Source organism: Eptatretus burgeri, chromosome 13 (assembly GCF_056783735.1).
Source record: "Eptatretus burgeri isolate ZD-2024b chromosome 13, Ebu_testis_v1, whole genome shotgun sequence".
Classification (NCBI taxonomy): domain Eukaryota; kingdom Metazoa; phylum Chordata; class Myxini; order Myxiniformes; family Myxinidae; genus Eptatretus; species Eptatretus burgeri.
In genome coordinates this window covers 70,299,891-70,311,828 of record NC_140973.1, presented here as the reverse complement: position 1 = coordinate 70,311,828, position 11,938 = coordinate 70,299,891, and the positions used below count along the sequence as shown (strand labels likewise).

General features: G+C 40.2%; 1 protein-coding gene across 2 annotated transcripts in view; it reads left to right on the top strand.

Moving 5' to 3' along the window:
- Positions 1 to 11,938, top strand: part of KNTC1 (kinetochore associated 1) — a 185,212-nt gene that overhangs the window by 97,293 nt on the left and 75,981 nt on the right. For both annotated transcript variants that reach the window (XM_085852909.1, XM_085852910.1), the window contains exons 37-40: positions 1 to 69; positions 219 to 266; positions 10,597 to 10,766; positions 10,927 to 11,031. The exon at positions 1 to 69 is cut by the window's left edge and continues 82 nt beyond it. In XM_085852909.1, coding sequence (XP_085709035.1) covers positions 1 to 69; positions 219 to 266; positions 10,597 to 10,766; positions 10,927 to 11,031 — 392 coding nt within the window. The remainder of the gene's footprint in view (positions 70 to 218; positions 267 to 10,596; positions 10,767 to 10,926; positions 11,032 to 11,938) is intronic.

Below are 11,938 nucleotides of genomic sequence, written 5' to 3'. Positions count from 1 at the left end.
ATGCCAGCCAGACAATACCTGTTGTCTATGAGATAACCAACATCATTGGTCCACAACTGCCACATATTGGTGAATGAATCTAATAATATTTTGTAATTGCTTGCAGTTTGCTGTGGATACTTGTTGAGCAACTAATCGTTGTGGTTGCTGCTGATGGTGTTTGTAACTGACAAAAGGGTGAAAAATTATAATAATTTTTTTCCTGTTTCTTCACACAGGGAGAAAGAGTCCATTGAAATGTTCTGCTTTTGTTGGAAGGTCAGCTGGTAAGGATTTACTCTTTATTTCCAATTTTTTTTTTCCATGCTTAGCTTTGGTTTCTGTAACATTGTAATATGAAGTACCAGCAGAGGGAATCAAGTAAAGATGATGCTTTTAATCCCAAAGATCGTTTTTGCTCAACAATCTTGAAACTCGTCCTGTGTTGTTTTTGTTCGTGGACTCTCTCTCCATATTTGTATTTTTTTTTTTTTTGTATACCTTGGTCGAGGCTCGTATGAGAGCTAACACACAACTCACAGCAAGGGGGCATGAGACAAGAGGGGCGGGAGTGGAAGGGACAAAACAGTGGGGAACAGACACATTAGGTGAACTGTGGAAGGGAGAGGGATGGGGATGGGACGGGGAACATGGCGAAGAGAAGATGGACATTACAGGGACTTTCAGGAAGGAAAGCAGGGGAATTGAAGGAAGTTGGCTTGGGTGGATTATCGGGGTAGAAAAGATCGAGGATTTGGATGGGGGAAGATAAGAGGTGGTGGTGAACAGCTGTTTTGAAAGCCTGGAGGGAAGAATGGGAAAGAATAGAGTGAGGAAGTTTATTCCAAAGGCAGGAAAAAAAGAGGAATGAAAGAGTGAAGATGAGCAGTGATTCGTGATTTTGGTAGTTTTACCAGAAGGGGGTTGTTGGCGGACCTTGAGCGCCCTGTGGAAATGTGGTGGGGACAAATCGCAGAGAGAGCAGGGGGGCAAGGCTGGAGAGGAGTCGGTAGAAGACAGAAAGACCACCGACCAACCTGTGGTGATTGAGTGAGAGGCCCAAAGACTCAGCTTCATTGCGGGAGATGCCGATGATCTTAAATGCCCTGGTTTCGACAGCGTGAAGCCGAGAAAGGTGGGAGACAGGAGCACCAGCCCAGAGGGGAGAGCAGTACTCCATCAGGCTGGCGACAAAAGCTTTGTAAGTGGTCAGGAGCTCAAGAGGGCCGAGGAAGGACTTTGCACGACGGAGGATTCCCAGTCGGCGACTGGCTTTTGAGGCGAGGTTGGAAATGTGATTTTCCCAGGAAAGGTCATGGCAGATAGTGAGACCCAGAAGCTTGAAAGAAAAGACTTCTTCCAGAGGATTGTTGAGAAAGTGGATGGGGGGGTTTTCTAAACGGTCCTTTCGAAGAGACATAGTGAGCGTTTCTTTCTTGTATTTTCTTTCTCTCCAATTTGAACTTTAAGAGGTTTGTTCTCCCATAACAACGAAGGTCATTTCTTCACCCATGATCTCTGAATGATATCTATATATATTTCAATCCATCTATCCATCCATCGGGACCACACTCGACAGAGCGTCTGTGCTGCCGAAACGGTCTCCTGGGCTATCGGGCACACTCTTGGATGGGTCGCCACTCCAACACAGGATACTCGAATGGCTCGATTATCCCCGCAACCCTGGACTCCCTTTGCCGACCTCGGAAGGATGACAGGCTGGGTTAACCCCACCTGGTATTAATTAATTCAATGGCAAAGCAGGATTTGAACTCGGGAGCCAAGGATCCCAAGAGGTGGTGTTAACATTGTATCAAGAGAAAATAGAGATTACAGGATGCAAGGAGTAATTTTGGAGCATGTCACACAGGAGTAGGATCTGGAGGTGGTAATAGATATGGGAGGTAAGCAGTCGGCACAGTGTCAAGCAGCTATAGGTAAAGCAAAATAGGGTTTTAGGTTGTATTTGGAGGGGATCATTAATAAATCAAAAGGTGGTGTTCACATTGTATAGGAATATTGTGTGCAGTTCTGGTCACCACAATTACGGAAGGACATAGATGCCACAGAGAGGATTCAGCACAGGGCTACTAGATTGATTCCGGGCCTCGCTAGACTCAGCTATGAGGAGCGGCTGAAGGAGACAGGGCTTTATACACTAGAAAGGAGGTGGTTACGAGGAGATATGATCGTGATGTTTAAGATAATGAGAGGTATTGATAAAATGTGTGCAGATGAATTATTCAACAAAGTAGACAGTGATAGGACCAGGGGCCGTTGCCTGAGAGTAAAGAATGGGAGGGTTAAGACGGTAGCAATGCAGGGGATTTTTACTCGGAGAGTAGTGAATGCATGGAATGCCTCCCTGGAATGATAGTGGCAGCACAAAAAGTAGATAAGTTAAAATTGTAATTAGATATGTACCTGGAAGTTATGGAGATGGAGGGGTATAGGGATGATGATCAGCATTGATGGGTGATTGTGCGCATGTGTACGGAGTGCTGTTGGTGGGGGGTCTCGTCAAGGGGTGTTGTGTGGTTAATGTGTGTTTTTACCAAGCCCATGCCCACTCCTCTGAGGGGAAGAAGAAAAAAACAAACAAATAAATAAACCAATGTCACCCGCAGGGTGATCCATATCTTGCCAAAAGGTGACCACGTGTGACTTCTTTAAGGTCACACTGAGGTGAACAGAGCTGCTATCCACCAGGAGTGACTCCTTGAGGAATATCTGCCTACGAGAGATTCCGATGAGAATCGTTCTACAGAGTAACCATGAAAAATATGCTTTTGCCTCATAACGTCACCAAATGACGTCATAATGTCTCAAGCTTGACATATCTAGAAAGCACTCATCGAGGTGTTCAATTTGAGGTACTACACGATATGGTTTCTAAAACTTGAAAACTTGATCTTGGGGTCAAATATGTTTGACCTCAGGTGCTAACCATGAAGGTCAAGGCCAATCACCACCAAAAATTAATCAGCAGAGCACCAGACCATGAACTGTATTCCCATGAAGTTTGAAGACGATCCGATCAAAATTACTCAAAAAATAAGGGTTTCGTTGACTCCCCTGATTTGCGACAAAGTGACCTTGACCTTTGACCTTGACCTTCAAAATTTTATGCACTGAAAGGGACCTCTATAGGCCTCTGATATGCGAAGTTACAAAAATTTCCAACGATAACTGTGCTCTGCAGAATTTTTTATACGTGATTACAGACAGACAAACAAACAAACAAACAAAAAAAAAAACATACAAGCTGATGAACATATCTTGCAAAAACTTCGTTTTGGCAAGATAATAAATACAAACACTACAAAAACTTAAAATAAATCAATTCCAAAAAAAAAACATTTGCATTTTCTTCTTTGGATCTTGCGTTGATAAATTAGTATGGTGTTCGTGTTGGCATGATGGGCTGACTCACCTCCACCTGTGTCTGATTTCATTGTATTTCCTTGTACAAGCCCACCACCCAAACATTTAAGCCAACGCCAGGCAAATATAAATATATTTGTAATTGTCTGTCTATAATATATAATATATTGTGTATGTATGTATGTATGTATATATGTATGTATGTATATATATATATATATATATATATATATATATATATATATATATATATATATATATATATATATATATATATATACATTCGAAATATTACTAAAACTCTCATCTTGTATATATGTATGTATGTATGTATGTATGTTGGGTGGTCGCTAGACTGCCCTTTGTCTCAGGTTTGCAGTCTGTCTGTATATTGGTCTGTTTGTTTGTATGTAATGGACAGCTCTGGAGGCCAGAGGAGTCAACCGATTTTGATGAAACTTGACTGGTAGGTTCATACCAGGATCTAGTTGTATGCTTTTGAGCACCATTGCTGTGAACGCCACCGTTGCCTCGCAACGGGACTTTGAAATTTTTGAAAAAATCCGAATTTTTTTTTTTTCAAAAATCGGCTTCCGCGCTTTTATGCGGACTATAATCAACCGAGTTGTCAAAAATTTTCAGCCCGATCCATCAAAAACTGTATGACTAGTATGCAATTATATTACTATATGCTTTCACCCCAACGTTCGCGTTGGGATTCCCTATCGTAGAGTTAGGGAATCGAACACAAATGATGAATGGACAGTTGCTCGTCATGTTCCTGTATGGAACAATGAACGGCAAAAATGCCATCTGATGGGTTCTCTTATCTACATATTTCAAATTCGCCTTAGTCTCGCGACCACCCATGTCGCCTACCTGCTTGTATGTATGTATGTATGTTCCCGAAATACAGCCGAAACAATACATGACAGCGCAAACATTTTAGGGCCACTTTACTCATCATTCTCCTGCGGTGTGCAGTATCAAGTTTCGTTCAAATCGGGCAACGAAAAAAATTATTATAAATCAATTCCCGATTCTGTCAAGTACTCTTCGGGAGAATTTGATCAATGCAAACAACCTCAGTGGTATAGTTAGCTGGAGCTATCTTTTTTTTTTCTTGAAATGATTTATTTTAAAATCTCAAACATTTAGTATCGACAAAGAACGATTTATTTTTAAGCATAAAATAAACCGCCATTTTGATCTGATACTTCTGTGTTCATTAATAAATAAAATTGTGTTTCGAAGATTTTGCACAATAATTTCTTCGACTTTCTTTTCTGTTTTTTTTTCACATTGGCGCGCAATATCAAGTTTCGTTCAAATCGGACAATGAAAAAAATTATTAAAAAATCAATTCCCGATTCAGTCAAGTTCTCTTTGGGATTATTTGATCAATGCAAACAATCTCAGTGTTATAGTTCGTTGGGGCTCTCTTTTTTTAAATTTTCTTGTAAATTATGTTTTTTAACAACCGCTGTCACAATGGGAACCCAACAGGTTCACGGGTCATCAACCCAACGGGTATATATATATATATATATATATATATATATATATATATATATATATATATATATATATATATATATATATATATATATATATATATATATATATATATATATATATATATATATATATATATATATATATATATATATATATATATATATATAGTGTTGGCTTGATGGTTAGGGTGGTGGGCTTGCGATCCAAAGGTCCTGAGTTCAAATCCCGCTCTGTCATTTAATTAATACCAGGTGAGGTTGACTCTGCCTGTCATCCTTCCGATGTCAGCAAAATGAGTGCCAGCTTGGTATCCTGTGTCAGAGTGGCGACTCATCATTGATTTTGCCCAATAGCCAAGGAGACTACTGAGGCAGCACAAATGCTCGCTCTGCACAGAGTATGGTCCTGATGGATGGATGGATGGATGGATTGATAGATGGATGGAATATCGGAATAACACAGGGGACAAAGGTTGAACAGTAAAGAAGTGGGGTGAAAGAGAAACAGGATAAGAAAGTTTGGATGCACGTCACAGAATGAGAGTAATTTCAGGTGAAAGTGGTATTGAGTCTCGCCTGATGGAGGAGAGTGGGAGGTGGTAGGGTGCATAAAATTGGAAGCAGTGGGACTTGTCCACCAGCAGGTGCCAAATTCTGACACTTCAGATCAAAGCCTTTGTACACTGGAAAATGCCGAGGAACGACTCGACCCTGTGAAAAATTCCAAGGCAGTAGCCACATGTAGCTTTATTTAGAGGCCACATGGGATATGTAATCTGTAGTTTGTTGACAGTGTTCAAGAGAAACTTTCTTTGAAGTTGACTAAAAATTAATTTTCAAATTTGTTAACTGGTCCTTTTGAAGGACTAAAATGATTTTAAAATTTTCTGGTGTGTAAGACATTTTCCAAGCAATTGATGGGTTTTTTTTTCTGAGGATCTACAAAGAGGGATTTCCCATAGTTTGCTTTGCAGTTCTACGTTCTTGCTCTTCAAAGGTCGTTGACTTTGTCTAAACCATAGCATCCAAGGCCAACTCCACTCTTGCGTTGTTCTTTTTTGTATACAGAGTTTGGAGAGCAAGGTGGGATGAGAAATGAGATTTAAGGGGGGGGGTTGCCCCCCAAAATATGTATATGCTTTCTTCTCCGAAACTACACAAACAATTTCGATGAAACTTTATCACAACCTTCATCACCCGTGATGAACCAAAGTTTGTTTACGTTGTGTTGGAAAACTCGAAACCTGACTCAAGTAACTCCAGTCGCAATACAGGTTGAATAATTTCTTTAATACAAGATCATGGAGAAAGACAATCAATGCAACGTGATTGCTCTCTGGCTAGATGTTCCAAACAGAGTTTCTTATATAGGGAAGAGAAATGGGAGGGTGTTCTACTCGCATGTAAGCAAATTGACCAATCACATTCTGAAAAGAGACAAACAGAACATTTTCAAGGACATGGTCATGTCTGTTTCAAATGCAAATTCCTCTGGTATGTACTCAAGCACTTTCAAGCTTTAACAGATATTTGCATTACTTTGCTGTCCTCTCCCTTCACGACTATTGCATAATGTATACTTCATTTCATAATTACGATGCCCCGTGTTGATGTGATTCCTCGAGGTTTACCACACAACAAATCTGTTATTTATTAATTATAATGAAGCATTCCTGCTTCTCACTGGTGCCTGAACAAAGGCAGCTTTATCTCACTTAACTTACCAACCAAGTGGAATAAAAAGATTATATTGTTACACAGTTAACTCGCACACTATATCTATTCATTATAAAACAACTATCAGTATGCGATGATCCATTATCAAGTATATTTTAAAGTATCAGAGCAGCAAACATAAGAGATGGGTATACATTTCATTTAACTAAGCATGGACTAATAATCGGATCTTTCATCAGGCCCAGATGTGCTTGGGCCAGGATGGGGATTATACGTTTGTTATTATTATTATTATTATTCTTGGGATTATTACGTTATTATTATTATTATTATTATTATTATTGCCATGTGTTGAAAGTCATCTGGTTTGAAATGTTCACTCTGAGTGGTATCGTGGTGGTGTTGAGCATTTACTCGTGGATTCAGGAGAGCACTTTCTCAACAATGAGAAAGGCAAACAATATCTTAATCAATGATCCTAAGTTTTTGAAAGACATGTTGCAGTTATATGGAACTTACAACACCACAGTATATTTGAACAAAGGTTTTATTTCACTCATTCATGGTTTGTCAAGCAAACATTGCAACGAGTAAAACAAAGAAACTCACAAACTGCAGGCAGTCCACTCTGCAAACGTAATGAGTTCTGACTTTCTCATTGTTAGAGACCGAATAAGCATGTTTTATGCTGCAGGCATTTTAAATCTTTATCTCAACTCTGTGTCTGTGTCTTTACCCATGATGCTTTCTGGCAAACCATTCCTTATATGATGACAGTGACTTTAGCCATGCTTTACAACAGATTTTGTACCTCCATATTGTTTAAAGCATTTGAAAGCAAACAAAGAGAAATGAGTACGTAATTTATGGAGAAAGAGCAGTTATCCCAATGTGGAAAAAAATTTGTTTCAGCATGATCAATACAGAAACACCAATGCTTTGCGATAGTCATGTGATCCGCAGAGCTTTCTATCACCTTATATGTCCAAAAATTGTTGGTGTCACATATTATTCACATTTCACAAGATGGGATTAATTATTTTACTTCCACAACGCCATTTAAAAAATCGAGGTCTATGGGGGAGGAGGGGTCTACGGGGGTTTTCCCCCAAAATATGTATTTGCTTTCTTCTCCGAAACCACACCCACAATTTCTATGAAACTTCACCACAACCTTTATCACCCATGATGTACCAAAGTTTGTTCATGGCATTAAAAAAAAAATTCCATAGGTATTTACTTTCTTCTGCATTACATATTTTGTGGAAAATCCATGCCTACCAGTGGTGACCAGGTTATCTTATCCAGCCACTACCGGGTGAGTGCCCATGGGTATTGCCCCAATGTTTTTATTTGTATACAGAGTCTGGAGAGCAAGGCAGGGTGAGAAATTGCATCGAAAGCTTGAGATATATCTGGAGAGATTGCCCTGATCTCGTGTCTGATATTGAGGGTCTCTCTCCATTGTTGGGAGAGTCGAAGCAGCATGTCCAAGTTGGAGTGACCTGATCTGAATCCAAATTGATGATCTGAGATGAGGCCATTGGAGAAAAGAAAGGATTTAATGTCAACTGCGATGATCCTTCATATAGTGGAGTAATCTCCAAAGTGATCCAATAGATTTCCATTGATGAACAGAGGTCATTGACACAGATCAAGAACAGCATTGGAACCAGTGAACAGCATAACCATGTGGGATGCTGGCCTTTGGAGATGGAGTATGGGAGAGAATGGCATTTAAAGTGACTTGCTGCTTGATAACTCACAGGAAGTCTGATAAGCAGTCCAGGAGGGCACCGTTAACACCATAATCTGACAGCTTGGAAAGCAATTTGGGGTGTGCCAGACAGATATGCATGTAATGTAAATGTAATGGAGGATTTCAAATGGAGATACAAGACTGCTGCCATGGAATCCATTGGGAAATTCAGTCATATTTACTGCTCAATGATGTATGTATGTACAGTGCCTTCAGAAAGTATTCACATCCCTTGACTTTTGTCACATTTTGTTGTTACAGCCTGATTAAAAATGGATTAAATTGAGATCTTTTTTTTGTCATTTATCTCCAGATAATAATATTCCATAATGTCAAAGTGGAATTTTATTTTTGAGAAAATTTTTACTAAGTCATTGAAAATGAAAAGCTGAAATGTCTTGCATCGATAAGTATTCAACCCCTTTGCTCTGACACCCCAAATTGAGCTCAGGTGCATCCAATTTCCTTTGATCATCCTTGAGATGTCTCAACAACTTGATTGTAGTCCACTTGTGGCCAATTCAATCAATTGGACATGATTCTGAAAGAAACACATTTGCCCATTCCCCTGCTTGTTGCCCCCTCTGTTGGTGTGTCCTCTTTTTAGCCTACCTGGAACGTAGTTCCCAGGGAGCTTGTGGGATGGCGCATCATTAGTCCGTCCGTCCGTTCATCCACAAATACTTGCAACTTCTCTGAAACTACACATACAATTTCGATTAAACTTTACCACAACCTTCATCACCCATGATGCACCCAAGCGTGTTCACACCATTAAAAAAAATCAGTCTAAGGGGGTCCATAGGGGGGATTGCTCCCCAAAAGAGGTATTTGCTTTCTTCTCAGAAACTATACGTGCAATTCCGATGAAAGAACACAACCTTCATCACCTGTGATGTCTCAAAGTTTGTTCACGGCATTACAAAAATCTGGGCTCAGAGGTCTACGGAGGGAGCTTTCTGGGGGGGGGGGGGATTGCCCCCCTAAAGAGGTATTTGCTTTCTTCTCACAAACTACACAAACAATTCTGAGGCTCATGTAAGAGCTAACATACAGAATGTACAACAAAGGGAGCAGGAGACGAGAAGGGCAGGAGTTGGAAGCACAAAACATTGTGGAACAGAGACATTAGGAGATCTGTGGAAGGGAGAGGGATGGGGTGTGGCACACGGGGTAACCAAGATGGACACTCCAGGGACTTTCAGGAAGGAAAGCAGGGAATTTGGAAGTTTGTATGGGGTGCATTAATTAACATTAACAGGGGTAGAAAAGATCATGGTTTGGATGGGGGAAGATAGAGATGGTGGTGAACAGCTGTTTTGAAGACCAAGAGGGAAGAGTGGGATTGAAGAGAGTTTGGGAATTTGTTCCAGAGGCAGAAAAAAAAATAGGAATTAAATAGTGAAGGTGAGCAGTCATTCTTGATTTTGGTAGTTTTGCCAGAAGGGAGTTGCTGGTGAACCTTGAGTGCCCTGTGGTGTTTTCTTCAGATGCGTCTGGGCGGTGTTTATCAAATCTATCCATATGTACCATGTCCGTGTGCGCCGCAATGATGAACAGGCATTCCATAATATGAGTGAGGAAAGTGGGGGGGGGGGGGGAAGTAACTTTATCGTGAAGAAATTGTTGCGGCCTGTCCAAGTCGAGGCATGGTTTACCAGGCCAAAAAACACTTTGGCTTCAGACCCCAGCGAGGTTACCCAGGATATGCCTGAAGTGCCCAGAGAGCAAGCTGGCCGAGGATGTGCCTGATAATAGGATATAATTAAATAACGCCGTTAATCATCTTCAAAAGTGGTGTTATGTTTTAATTAACCCAAACAGCCAATTTTCAGTCATGCACTTCCTTGGAGTTTTCTTTGTATGTATGCAAAGTTTCATGCTGCTTGGTTTCATGTTTTTGGAGTTATTTAGGACACACACACACACACACACACACACACACACACACACACACACACACACACACACACACACACACACACACACACACACACACACACACACACACACACACACACACACACACACACACACACACACACACACACACACACACACACACACACTTATTGGTAGAGATGAGTACACATGCAAATATCCTGTGACATACACTTAAGTATGGTCACGTTGCAGTAACAACAGAGTCCAAAATGGAATGCTGATGTCGACATGTGATTTATCGAGAAACTTTTTATCAGTTTAAAAATAAAATAAAATTTGCCTTGTTTTTCTGTTGGTTAAGTCTGCCTACCTTTGTGTCCATTTTTCTGATGTAAGGCTCTGCTGAAGAAGATTTGCACCGGTTGGAGAGACCAATCAACGCACTCGTTCGCTCATTGCAAGAAAGCAGTCAGATGCAGTTGACCCTCATGGTGCTTTTGAACTATCAGTCGATGTTGCAGATGAATTTTTCAGCCAATATGCAATGCCAGTCCCTTGCACAGAAGGTGACAGTTTTTTTCATTTTGATTTCTTTTCAATGCAGTTTATTTGTCCTTGCTCATTGTCTGAAATTAACCTTTCTGTTGAAATTGAGGATTGTCAGTTGGTATCATTTGAAGATTAAGAGAAACTTGGATTGTTCTCCAAATACAAACTTTTTTCCAGCTCTATAGCGACTCCTGGTTGACAAAACAGAAAGACACCTGGCATTCCTGTTATGAAAAATGCAATGAAACCACAAAGCATGTGACTTTGTCACTGATTCAGAAGGTACGTTTGCAAATATCTTTACAGCAATATTGAATGTGATATTATTATTACGTTATCGCTCACAAGAGCAAATTGTGTTGGGCACTATTAATCATACAAGATGCAGCAAACATGAGTGGACAGGAAGTGTTTTAGGTGCGTGGTTAGACAATTTGTTTGAAAAATGCTCTTACCTGAGTTCGTTAGATTTTGATGAGGTCCATTTTGACGACTGTTAATGTTCCAGTGTAGCCTCAGTTGGTGAATTGCAACCTTCAGCACATTGTTCTTCAGAGGGTTTGTTTAAACGGGCTGTTCTCTCTACTATGATGTCAAGATGTTTTGTTGAATGTTCTCATCCACCTGTTTGCTTCATCACGACTTTGTGGCTATGGGGTGGGGAAGGTGATGATCTTTGTGATGATATCTTGTCATGAACTCAGGATAGTTGCATCGCACCCATCTGGTCTGATGGACCTGTTCATTTTGGTTAATTCGCAAGAATAGCTAAGCAGTAATTTGACTGCATTTGCCTAATTTGCCCAATTTCATTTTCAGTCATCATCCCTTTAATGAGAGGGTGCCCAAGTCAAGAAAACCAAGAACATGGCAATTGCACAAAAATCCAAAGTTTCCAATTTGTTATCCAATTAAATTAACACAAAATAGTCATGCACGGAATGTGTGCAGCGTTCCAACAATCCGATGGGACAAAATGCTTATCAACAAAAGATTTGAACTTTGATCATAGAAAACATGGTGACAAACAAATTCAATCGTCTCTAAGCATAGAAATGCATGTCGGTTTCATAACAGGCTGTCATTCAACAAGGTTTAGTTACAACAAAACATTAAAACTAGAATGGTACTTGTTAGAGCGCATACTTCCACCAGGTTGAACAGTTTACGTTTTGTATCCCACCGATAG